Source organism: Mesoplodon mirus (genome assembly GCF_964341445.2).
Source record: "Mesoplodon mirus genome assembly, chromosome: 15".
Classification (NCBI taxonomy): Eukaryota; Metazoa; Chordata; class Mammalia; order Artiodactyla; family Ziphiidae; genus Mesoplodon; species Mesoplodon mirus.
In genome coordinates this window covers 37,242,398-37,254,407 of record NC_138991.1, presented here as the reverse complement: position 1 = coordinate 37,254,407, position 12,010 = coordinate 37,242,398, and the positions used below count along the sequence as shown (strand labels likewise).

General features: G+C 54.5%; 1 protein-coding gene across 6 annotated transcripts in view; it reads right to left on the bottom strand.

Annotated features, from left to right (window-relative positions):
* GTF2IRD1 (GTF2I repeat domain containing 1) overlaps positions 1–12,010 on the bottom strand; it is a 113,645-nt gene that overhangs the window by 37,216 nt on the left and 64,419 nt on the right. For 4 of the 6 annotated variants that reach the window (XM_082644191.1, XM_082644188.1, XM_082644192.1 and 1 more), the window contains 5 exons: positions 9,139–9,186; positions 8,167–8,232; positions 6,874–7,057; positions 1,283–1,332; positions 1,007–1,063 (listed from right to left, as the gene is read on the bottom strand). In XM_082644191.1, the coding sequence (XP_082500317.1) occupies positions 1,007–1,063; positions 1,283–1,332; positions 6,874–7,057; positions 8,167–8,232; positions 9,139–9,186 (405 nt within the window). The remainder of the gene's footprint in view (positions 1–1,006; positions 1,064–1,282; positions 1,333–6,873; positions 7,058–8,166; positions 8,233–9,138; positions 9,187–12,010) is intronic. The other 2 variants (XM_082644189.1, XM_082644190.1) reach the window with 2 other exon arrangements.

Below are 12,010 nucleotides of genomic sequence, written 5' to 3'. Positions count from 1 at the left end.
ACCCCTGGACAAGCCCCCGGCCTTGGGGAGATGAGAGCCTGGCACTGCCTTGTGGGAATACAGAGGTGGAGGAGGATGGAGGAGGGAGGGGGTGGGTCTCTGGCTGGTCGGACCCCAGTCTGCTAAGAGGGCTGAGTATGAGGGGTCTCGGGGTGAGGTGAGAGACGGAACTCCCCCGTCCCAGAAAGTTCCGGCTGCCCAGGAAGGAGTTGAGAGGCTGGGTGGGGGGGTAAGCAGGTGCCCCTCTGGGATTTGGGTCCCATCTCCCCGGGCTCCTCCACCTACAGGGGCTGGCCCTTCCTGCCGCTGGTCTGGCTGACCCTACTTTCTCCTCTGGGTCACACTGACCACCCAGGGCCCACATGGGGAGCACCCACCCTAGGGGACTCACAGCCACACCCTAGAGCTGCCCCGACTTGCACGTGGACAGCTGCTCTCAGCCACCGCAGCCCGTACTGACACCACACTTGATCTTAACCAAAAGGTAATACCAGCCTCCACTATGGGGAGAGAGCTTCCACTGTCAGTCCCTGGCCCCTCCCTGCGTCTGTTTCTCACGGCCCTCTCCACAGTCCTGCACTCAGGGTTCCCCCATCTTCCACGCCTCTTCCTCCACGCTCACATCCTCCCACCCCTCCTTGGCCCGACCAGAGTCCTCCTTCTCGGGAGAGCCCTCCCTGCCCTCCGCGACCTCCTCTCCTCTGATTTCAAAGCACTAAAAGCACGGCAGGCTGCCTAATACGAAGCGGGCAGTCAGCTGCTTCCCCAGACGGACAGCAGGCCGGCTCCCACGCCCTGTACCCCCGAACCCCCAGCCACCTTGCAGAGCCTCTCACTGGGGCTGGCAAACTCCAGCCCTGCCTGGCTGCCCGCCGGCCTCATTCAGACCCCGGGGCCCTGAGGTTGGTGGCCAGCCCCTCCCACCCCTAGCCTGGCCCTCCAAACCCAAGCCAGGTCAAGGTCATGGCACTGGGACTGCGGACCCCATCCTGAGCTGCAACCTTACCTTGAAAGCCCTGTCTCTTCAGGCTCTCGTCCACAAGAGGGTCCCCGGAATCCCTCTCTGGGGGCGGGGGGGAGAGAAGCCAGGGTGAGCAGGCAGCTCCTGGGACCCAGGACAGAGGTGGTATCTGGTGGGGGCAAACCCAGCAGGGAGGGCAATGGGGGGATGCCAGGGTAGACGGGACCAGGACAGAGGAAGCAGGAGGAGGGGTGATGGCAGAAGCCTGGGACCCCTCCCACGCCCGGCCCACGCCTCGGCCCGTGACCCTGCGCAGGGTACCTTGGCTGTCTGTGAGGGGCTCTTTGACTCCTTCGGTGAGCAGCTCAGGCCTGCAAAACACAAGTGGGGCTATCACCAAGGTCCCTCCAGGGCTCCCCAGTACCACCCAGCTCTCCCCCTGGGCCTCAGTCTGCACATCTGTGCAGTGGGGAGCTCCTGGCTCTGGACAGTCAAGGTCTGGGGTTTCTGCCTCCCAGGCAGCTGTCCTGCTGACCCACGTGTGTGATCTGGGGGCTGCGCTGGGCTCTGAGGATCCAGCCAGGAGCGAAACCAGCCTGGTCCTGGCCCGGTGGAGCTGACCCCCTCACTCTCGGTTCCAGGATGCTGTATAACTGCCACTGGCCAGGGTCAGAGCACGTGGTCTGGGGGCCTTCCTACGGAGCTGGTTTGAAGTGTAGACACAGTCGGGACTGACTGTGGCAAGATCTTGGTGTAGAAGGTCCGAGGTTTCTGGCTGACACCATTTCACTCTGGAGTCGGGGCCTCAGGGACCAGACCCAGCTTTACACTAATGTCTGTATCCCTGCAGACTCCACAGAGCCCGTCCTCACATTAGGTAACCCGCCCGACATCCCTGAGGTAGGCGCTGTTTCCATCATCCCACTTGCAGGATGAGGAGACTGAGGCATCGGGAAGGTGAGTAACGTGCCCAAGACCACACAGAGAGAGGGGCAGAGTTCAAACTAGGCATCCCCTCCTCCTCACCTGCAGCCTCTCCAGCTGAGGGACCCCTCCCACCCCAGGCCTGTTTTCTCATCTGAAATGGAATAATAACCCTGCCCTGGCTCAGAGGGGAACGGGCCTCATAAATCCATACTTGAAGAAACAACAGGACCTCAGAAAGCACTCTGGCCTGGGAGCTGGGAGCCCTGTTCAGTGCCTTTGGGGAAATCATTACATTTTCTGGGCTTCCGTTTCCCCATAAGAAGGCAGAGAGGAAGTGATGGGGTGTCTAAATGTAGTCTGAGGGCTTTTCCAGCTCCTGAAACTGTGATCCAAGGCAGGGTTGTGCCTCCTCCCTCCCTGGCCCTGTAAGCTCAGCTCTGTGTCAGGCACAGATGCCCGCTGCCAGGAGGGACACCAAAGCCTCATCCACTTGATGGAGGGGGTGGTGCCCTGAGAGCCTGGCCTTTGGCCTCACTCCCAGGCAGGGTCTCCTGTGTCACTGCTTGGATACCCCTGTGAGGAAAAGCTCAGCATCTCCCCGGGCAGCCTCACCCACAGACCCATCCTCACAATGAACCCTGGTCCAGCATCCCTTTCCTTCGGGAGATGTGAAGGAGTGATTCTGGTACCTGTTGCACCCGCCATGCCCTGTCAGCCCTCCTCTGGCCAATGTGACCTTCCCAGTGCCCTCAGCCTGCCATTCAGCCCAGACCCCCGCCACCCAGACAGGCCTGCTACAGTTGGACAAGGTTGCACCAAAAATGGGGCACTTAGAATCAGTGCTGTATAATATAGCTTGTCTGGTCTTCAAGCCGCTGGTATCAGCCAGACCTCTTGACCTCTAGGGAGGGGAGGGGGGCTGGAGACAGTCCAATCACTTGGCCAGTAATCCAGTGAAGGCTAGCAATGGATTCCAGTAAAAGTGTGGACACTGGGGTCGGTGGAGCTGCCTGGTTGGTGAACACACTGATGTGCTGGGAGGGTGATGGGGCCTGATTTCACAGGAAGAGGGGATGGAAGCTCCACGTCCAGTCCCTCCCAGACTTTGTCCTTTATGTTGCTTCATTTGGCTGGTCCTGATTTGCATCCTTTCTATAAAACTGTCATTGCAATACAGTGCTTTCCTGGGTCCTGTAAGTCATGCTAGTTTATTATCAAACTTGGGGAGGGGTCCTGGGAACCCCTGAATTTGCAGCCAACTGCTCAGGAGTGTCGGTGGTCTAGGGACCTTTGAACTTTAGCTGATGTTGGAAGTGGGGGTGGTGTTGCTGGGGACTGTGTCCTGAATCCGTAGGGTCTGCTAAGTCTGGGAGGTCGGCACCAGAACTGCCCTGCAGCACTGCAGTCAGACAGACCTTCTGCCACTCCTCCCCTGGACCTCAGTCTCCCATCCGTGTGAATCCACCCATGGTTTTCAATTTCCCAAGGTTTTTTTTTTTAACTTTGGAGAATTTGATGAAAGCAAGGGACCCTATTTCCAGAAGAATGCACAAAAGAATATGAAAAATTTGGATACATGTTTGTTCAAGAATCTCGGTTAAGAATGTTTTTTGATCAAAGATTTAGAAAGTTTGATTTGATTCTGTGCCAACTCTCATCAACTGGCAGTTGCTGTCTGGAGGCTGTTTAGAAGGACATGGAATTCAGGTTTAGGTGGAAATCAATCCATCAGTGATATCCCCTCCAAGTGCTGATTTCTCATATATATTTTTATAGGCTCACTGTATTTCAAAATAAGGTCTTTAAATGAGGACATTAGGGTGGGCCCTAATCCAATCTGACTAGTGTCCTCATAGGGAGAGGAGATTAGGTCACAGAGAGATACCAAGGATGTGTGGACAGAGAGAAATGACCATGTGAAGACTTAGCAAGAAGGTGGTTGTCTGCAAGCCAAGGAGATAGACCTCGGGGGAAACTAACCCTGCTGACACCTTGACCCTGAACTTCCAGACTCCAGAACTGCGAGAAATAAATTTCTATTGTTTAAGACACCCAGTCTGTAGAGTACTTTGTTATGGCTCCTCTGGCAAACTAATATATATATATGTGTGTGTGTGTTTATATATATATAAACACATACGAACATACATACATAAGACACACACATACACACACATACATTATACTTTATTGAGATGTAATTCACTCTTTAAGGTACACGCACCAGTGGTTTTTAGTATATTCACAAAGTTGTTTATGCAGCCATACTTCTAATTCCAGAACATTTACATCACCCCCAAAATACCTATTTTTTAGAAGATTAATGAGAAGTGGCGATTTTTCACTAATATTCCCAATAGTATTTTTGGCTATTTTTTTTTTTTTTGCGGTACGTGGGCCTCTCGCTGTTGTGGCCTCTCCCGTTGCGGAGCACAGGTTCCGGACACGCAGGCTCAGCGGCCATGGCTCACGGGCCAAGTAGCTCCGCGGCATGTGGGATCTTCCCGGACCGGGGCACGAACCCGTGTCCCCTGCATCGGCAGGCGGACTCTCAACCACTGCGCCACCAGGGAAGCCCCTTGGCTATTTTTTTAAATGAAGAATAACAAAATAAATATACTCAAGGGCTCAATCTCTCTTCTCCAATTATCTCTTAGAATCACCCCAACTGTTCCACTGGACAAAGTTAATCACTCTTTCCTACTTGAATCATTTTCTTCACTTGGCATTCAGAAAACGAATTATCTAAATTCACTTTTTAAAATTGATATATATATATATATATATATATATATATATATTTTTTTTTTTTTTTTTAAGCAATGAACTCCTGATACAGGCAACCACATGGGTGAATCTCAAAAGCTGAGTGAAAGAGCCAGACCCAATGAGATGCACAATGCATGATTCCATTTATATGACATTCTGGGAAAGGCAAAGTGGCAAAAAAATGATCAACTACCAGGTCACAGGGTCTGGGGTAGCCAACAAGAGGGCACAAGGGAAGCTTGTGGAGTGATGGAACTGTTTTGTATCTTGATGGTTGTGATGTGACAGTGTGAGTTTGCCAAAAATCAAAGAGTTGTGCATTTTAAAAGGGTGAGTTTTACTGAATGTAAATTAAACTTCAATAAACCTGACACTAAAAAAAAAAAAATCTTAATTGAGTACCTACACTGTGCCAGGTCTTTTGCTAAGCCTTGATCTCCAGGGCCACCCCACAAATGGTACAGTATGCCCCATTTAACACCCTGAACAACCTACCCAAGGTCAGGGGGAGTAACAGGAGGAGCTGAACTTAGACCCAGGAGCCTGCGAGTCACCCAAGGGCTTCCAGTGCTCAGTTTGAGGGGATGGATGAGGCAAGCAGCCCCCATGTGCTACATCCCTCCTGAATGCTGACAGGTTCCCACGTTCTGTCCCCACCCCGACCTCTCTCCTGAGTCTGACCCCCGTAATCCACCTGCCAACCCTCCCTCGAAGGCCCCCACGCACCTCAAACATAACACACAGCAGACCCACATCCCATATATCAGCAAATTCTACCAGCCTCATCTTCAAAACACTGTCTGAATCTGACAACTTTTCACCATCCCATTTCTACCTTTACCTAATCCAAGATGCCACTGTGTCCCCTGGACCAGGAACAGCCTCCTCACTGGTCCCCGTTTCTGCCCCTGATCATCCTCCTCAAAAACTTCTGGTGAGTTCTCGTTAAATTTGAAATAAAATCCAGACTCTTTAAACTAGTCTAAGACCCTGTATGATCCAGCTCCTGCTATCTCTTGGGCCTCGCCACTCACACTCTTCCCTCACTCCCCCTGCACTAGTCACAATGGCGCCTTGCTAGACTTCAAACACACAAGGATGTCCCTGCCTCAGGGCCTTTGCACCTGCTGTTCCCGCTGCTTCAATGCTCTTCCATTGCAAATAATTTGCAAACCTTGCTTCATTAGGTCTCTGCTCCAAAGTCCCCTCCATAGACAGGTTCCCCCTGCCCCTCTTTCTTTGCCCCTTTAACCTGCATCATAGCATTTATCTCTACCTGATACTATATTGTGGTTTAATTCTGTGAGATCAGCCAACTCAAGGGCAGGACTCGGTGGCATTTGCTGCTGCATCACTCCTGGAACACGGTGGGCACTCAAGATGTATTTGTGGAAGGAAGGAACCACGTGTCCACTATTTGCATCTCCTGGAGCATCACCCTCTCTGCTTCTCCTGGCGCAAACCAGCCCCCACGAGAGAGCTCCCTGCTCAGCACCCCATCAGCAGCCTGCCACTTGAGGCGTGAAGGACACTGTGAGTCTCCCAATTTGGGGGCCATCTATTCCCCCAGGGAGAACAAACCCTTAAGAGTCTCCTCTTTCTTGTCACTTCCAACCAAACCAAAAGTAAATTTGTAAGACATCACGTTAATACACAGAAGCAAAAAAACACAAAACAGTTCACCCGAGGTCCTCCCTCATCTTTTAAAAATTCAGTAGCTGCCTCCATCTCCTCCAAAGGGACTTTATATCTGAGCTGGCACACAGGCTGGATACACTGGAGCTCCCTGGGTCCTCGTTGACAAAAATTAGATGCCCGAGGAAACAGAAGAGACTCAAAATGCCAATGCCTGATTTGCCAGTCCGGGGGTCATGGGGCATTGTCCTCAGCCTGGATGCCCTCTGGCCCAGAGGATGCTCAGAATTATCCAGGAGATCAAGCTGGTGGGTGTATTCCCATTCTACATCTGGGTAAACTGGGGGCTGTTCTTGTGGGACTGAGAGGGCATTAGTGTCTGGCTGCTTAAGGTCCTTCAGGCCTGGACTGGGCCTGGGCAACCTCGTGCCTGCTCAACTGAGGCCAAACCTCATCGAATGCCCTATTTTTTTTTTTTTAAAAAAGCCTTCCCCAGTCTGAAGAGGAAGATGGCTACTTGGCGCTGCTCCTGGGTGCCGGGCAAGCCTGGAAGGGCTCCCGTGGACCCGGCTGGGCCTTACCTCTTGATGACGAACTGGATGCTGTTGCTGGCCTCCAGGATCTTCCGGAGCTTGGCGATCCCGAAGCAGTTGGGCCTGCGGAGGGAGATGCCTTCAGGCAGCCCCACCACAAACAGCTCCTCTGGGTACATCAGGAACTTGGAGTAGGGCACCTTGACAGGCTCCGAGATGCCAATGGCCTTGGCTGCAGAGATACGGCTGCTGTAGGGCCACCCAGATCTATGGGGCCACGAGCCTCAACTCCCACCTCCCATGTCTGCATGGGGGGGCCGCAGGTGCTGGAGCCCTTTTGAAACTTAGCCCTTAGTTGAACCCTCCTGACCCTCCTGAGGTAAGTACTATTAGCCCCAGGCTGTGGGTAAGAGACCCAGAGCCCAGAGTGGACGTGACCTGTCTCAGGTCTCAGAGCCCCAGAGCTGGGGGATGTGAACCCAAGTAAGTGGGGCCCCCAGACCTACGCTCAGTTCGTGCCCTCATACCCTGGCAATGCAGGAGAAACTGCTGACGGCTGGTGAGACCTGGCATCGGCTCCATCCAAGTCCACTTGTCCCTGTGCTGCCAGAAAGGCTCTCCAGAGGGTCCCCCTGCCACCATAAATAACGCCAACCCCCTGCATGGCCCAATACCACGCCTTGGGAAGCAGAGAGATCTGAGGTCCAGGCCAGGCACTGCCACTCACTAGTTCTGGGGCCTAGGACAAGCCACATCACTTCCCCAGGCCTCATTTTCCTCATCTGTAAAATGGGCATTATGACACAGGCATTTTGTGAGATGGGATAGGAGAACTCATGTGAAGCACCTCGCCAGTGCCTGGCCAACCACAAGGGCTGAACGAAGAGTAGGCTTCTCCCTGCCTCCCTGTTCTCCTTCCTGGTCTTTCTAGTAGGAAAGACCTTGTTATCCATCTGTCCTCCTGCGGACCCTGAAGGAGGGTGTCTGTGGGTACAGAGGGGCAGTGACAGCAGTCAGAGTGGCCTCTGCAAGCTGAGGCTGAGGCAGACCGTGAGCGAGTGTGAGCCTGTTGAAGGAGGAGGTGGGGACACTGCGTTTCAGAGGGTGGGGTTCTCTGGCAGTGCCTCAGTCTCCCCGGGAGGGAGGTCTAGAGCTGAGGAAGGGGCAGGATGGCAGTCCCTGCAGAGCCCTGGCCCTTTCCCAGTGGGTCCCAGCCCCTCCGGCCCCTCCCTCCCCTGTCTCTGTTCCAGGAGCAGCTGGGATGGGGAGTCAGGCCCTCTGAAAACAGGGCAGCTGGGGGGAGGCCTGGATGCCCTCGACCCTACAAGGCTCCTCGCTCACCGTATCGCGTGTTGAAAAGCAGCTCCACCTGCTTCCGCAGAGGCCGGATCACGTCACCATGACTGTCTGAAAGGCAAAGAACAGTTTGGTGAGCCTCCCCAGTGGCAGCAGGACCCTGCTTCTCAGCTCATGTCCTAGGTCTGCTGGCACCAAGAATGACCCTGCGCTGGGACCTTGGAACGGGGAAGGGTAATGGTGGCAGGTAACTTACTTCCTCAGAAGTGGCAACCCTGCAGACAGGTCCACAATTCTGGGGCTCAGATACCTGCTTGTGAAATCAGATCTAGGGCATTACCAGGACTGAATGGAAGGTTTTGAGGTCTAAGAATGACAATGGGCCTTTCTATGTGAATGTCACTCTAGACCAGCACCGTAAGTGACTTAGCTAGCACGTGAACTCTAAGCCTGCAAATTGAGAATGCCGCCACTAGGTGGCAGTGGATGTTGATTAAAACTTCAGAGTTCCTCCCCTGCCAGGCTGGGTTTGGGATTGGGAAAGTGACGCTCCTCTCCTCTGACACCCACTCATTCCGTTCCAGGGGTGAAAACAGATCCATCCTCACCTTGATCTCCCTGCCTGTCCTACTCCCACCCTCCGCAGGGTGGGAATGAGCAGTGTTCCTGAGATTGAACATGTCTATTGGACACAAAGCCAATTTTGTGCTTTCAGGCCTAAATTCGACTTGCTCAGGAAGACTCAGCCTTAAAACCTTTGTGGAAAGAGGCAGGGTGTATATAAAAACAAAATAAGAAAGGCTTACAATTTCCTTTACCAGAAAGAGCTGCTTCTACCTCTGACCGTGTACCTCTTAGTTCTACAAGACAGGTCTATAAACCTCCTCCCAACTCAGGCAGCCCACAGAACACCCACTCCCAAACCCAGTGTTGGGAAGAGACAAAAAGGAGATGCAGGACAGGGGAGGGGAGGAGACGTGGGGTGGGGGTGAAAAATGGGGGTGAACAGTGCCTCACCCTCCACAGGCCTCTCCTCAGGCCGCGGGTCCTCGCTGGGGCCTTTGTCTGAAAAAGAGGGTGCCAGGCAGCCATGTTCATCATCTCCTGCACCACCAAAGTCAGGGCAGACAGGTGGGGAACGGCAGGCCCAGACTCTGGAGCATGGCATGGTGACGCCCAGATGGGATCAGGGACCCCAATTTTGCACAAGCACCTGCCCTCGCCTCCATGTGAGTTTCAGAGACCAGATACCCTGTGACATTTGGTAAACACCCCGTGGAGACCAGCCGTGCACCAGCCTGTCCTTCCCTCTACTGCCTGCCAGGTTCTGTTCTAGGCATTGAGGACACACGGGAACAAGACAAAGCCTTGTCCTCCTGGTGTGACGTCAGACATTACATACGATGCCAGATGGCAGTGATGCCGTAAAGAAAAACAGAGGGAATTCCCTGGAGGTCCAGTGGTTAGGGTTCCATGCTTCCACTGCAGGGGGCAGAGGTTCTATCCCCGGTCAGGGAACTACGATCCCACATGTCACATGGCATGGCTGGATAAGGGGGTGGAGGAAAGGCAGGTGGGGGCGTGGAGCCATCTAGGGTCACGTGGTCCCGGGGCATCTGACAAGATGACACTGGCTCTGGCCTGGGCCCAAGGGACCCAACCTTGTCCCCAGGTGCCCGTCCAACAGGCAGCAAGGTCGTGGCACAGTGAACAACAGGGGAGGTGAGGGCACAAGCTGTACAGGGGAGGGGTGAGACTGGCCTTGGGGGGCCGATGGGGGGTACACCTGGGCTGGACCCAAGTGTCCAGGGAAAGCAGTGGGGTGGGAGAGGGACACAGGCAGGGAGGAGGGAACAGTGTGTGGGGGGAGGGTGGTGGCAAACTCAGAGATGGTGGATTTCCGCAGGAGGATGAACTCCAAGTGCGGACAGCGGAAGTGGGGTGCAGGGGGCGGGGCACAGGCCGACCGGCGGGCTGCAGGGCCTCCATCAGCAGCAGCTCTTTGGTGCCAAGAGCTGGAGGAAGGCGTGGGGACTTTCAACACTTGAAACAACCAGAAGGAAACTGCGACTTAGGAAGTTTGCCGTGTGTTTGCCAGGTGCTTTCCCAGGCAGGGCTAACCCTTAAACAGCCCTTCTCAGCTCCTGACACGAGGCTGAGCTGGTGAGGGGTGGAGCAGTCGGACCCTGGGTCTGCTCTTGGCCAGCTGGTGGAGAGGATGCTCGGTGATGAGGGATGCAGGGATGTTCCAGATGGGATCATGAGTGGGAAGGAAAGGGGCTGATCCTGGTAGAGCTGCCCATGGTCAAGGCCCACTCACGGATGGAGGGAAGGGGAGCCTGCATCTGGGATTGCCAGACAAGCCTAAGCCTTGGGGCTCAGCCCGGAAGGTTCTGGAAGGTTTCATCTATGTTCAGCCTCTGACTTAAAAAGGGCCAGGCCTGAGCTTTCGGCCTAAATTTTCCTCATGGCAATAGGTACACTATGGGCAGGTAGATGCTGGGCCCCCCTGACTCTGCCTAGAGGCTTTTTTATGGCTGTGGGAGCAGACCAGCAAGGTACAAGGGCTGGGATCAATGACTGGAAACAGCTCTCAGCCAGTGATGGAGGGCAGATCACCAGCCCAGCTCCCAGCTTCCTCAGCTGCATTAACTCAGGCATGTGATTTACGTGGGCTCCCGTGGTCCCTCAGCTCAGCTGCCCACAGGGGTGACAGTCCTGACGGCACTGCTGTCCTGTCCGGTCCCCCTTCGTACCGGGACGGCCCTTCCCGGACTCTCCTCCCAAATGAACGAAGGCCCCTGTCTCAGGGGAAGCCCCTGGGGGATCCCAAACTCATCAACTTCATCTTTGCCATTTCTAGACAGAGAGGGGCAGACAGGAGGAGGGGAGTCCGGTGGGGACAGAGGGACAAGCAGCACTGCCAGGGAGGGTTCCCTGAGTCAGGGAGCTGGATCTGTCTCAGGGCGGAGGGAGAGGCCCAGATGTCACAGCAGCAGCACCGATCAAGTTCACGAAATGGCTTGAGAGGAACAAGAGGGGAGACCAGGAAGTCTGTCCCCGCTCTGAGCTGTCCGTGTGTGCAGGGCCACCCCCAGGCGGTAGCAACAATCTGAGAGCCAGGCAGGAGATGACTGGACCCAGACACCCACAGGGAACCAGCTCAGCTCTGTGGCTCTACTAAGCAGGGGCCACTAAGGAGGGGCTTCTGCCAGCCTTTGTTGTAGGACCCTGAAAACAGAAGGAAGCGGGGCCAGGTCCTCTCCTGGGGGGCGGGGGGCTCTTTCAAAAGCAGCAGGAGATGATGACCTGTGTACTTTGGGGGCCCTAATTCCAAACGTGAGAAAGTTGCCTGCTTTCCCCCCTGCCCCCTGGCATGGGGGCGGGGCTACTTACCCTGAACAAACCCGTCCATGTGATCACTGCCTCCCCATTTTCAACCTTGGTAAACGATCGAGGGCATGACCAGAGATGCCCAAGGCACCAGGTGAGCAAACGAGGGATGATTTGTACAATACAGTAACACCACCAGTTGGGAGAAGCCTTTCCAATAGAAATGGCACCATGCTGGCCACGCCCCCAACCCCAGGGGCCTCCACAGATCGGGACCACTTGGTCTTCTTTTTTTTTTTTTTTTTTTTTTTTTTTTTTTGCAGTATGCGGGCCTCTCACTGTTGTGGCCTCTCCCGTTGCAGAGCACAGGCTCTGGACGCGCAGGCTCAGCGGCCATGGCTCACGGGCCTAGCCACTCCGTGGCATGTGGGATCTTCCCGGACCGGGGCACGAACCCATGTCCCCTGCATCAGCAGGTGGACTCTCAACCACTGCGCCACCAGGGAAGCCCGGTCTTCTTTTTTTTTTTAATTTATTAAATTTATTTATTTTTGGC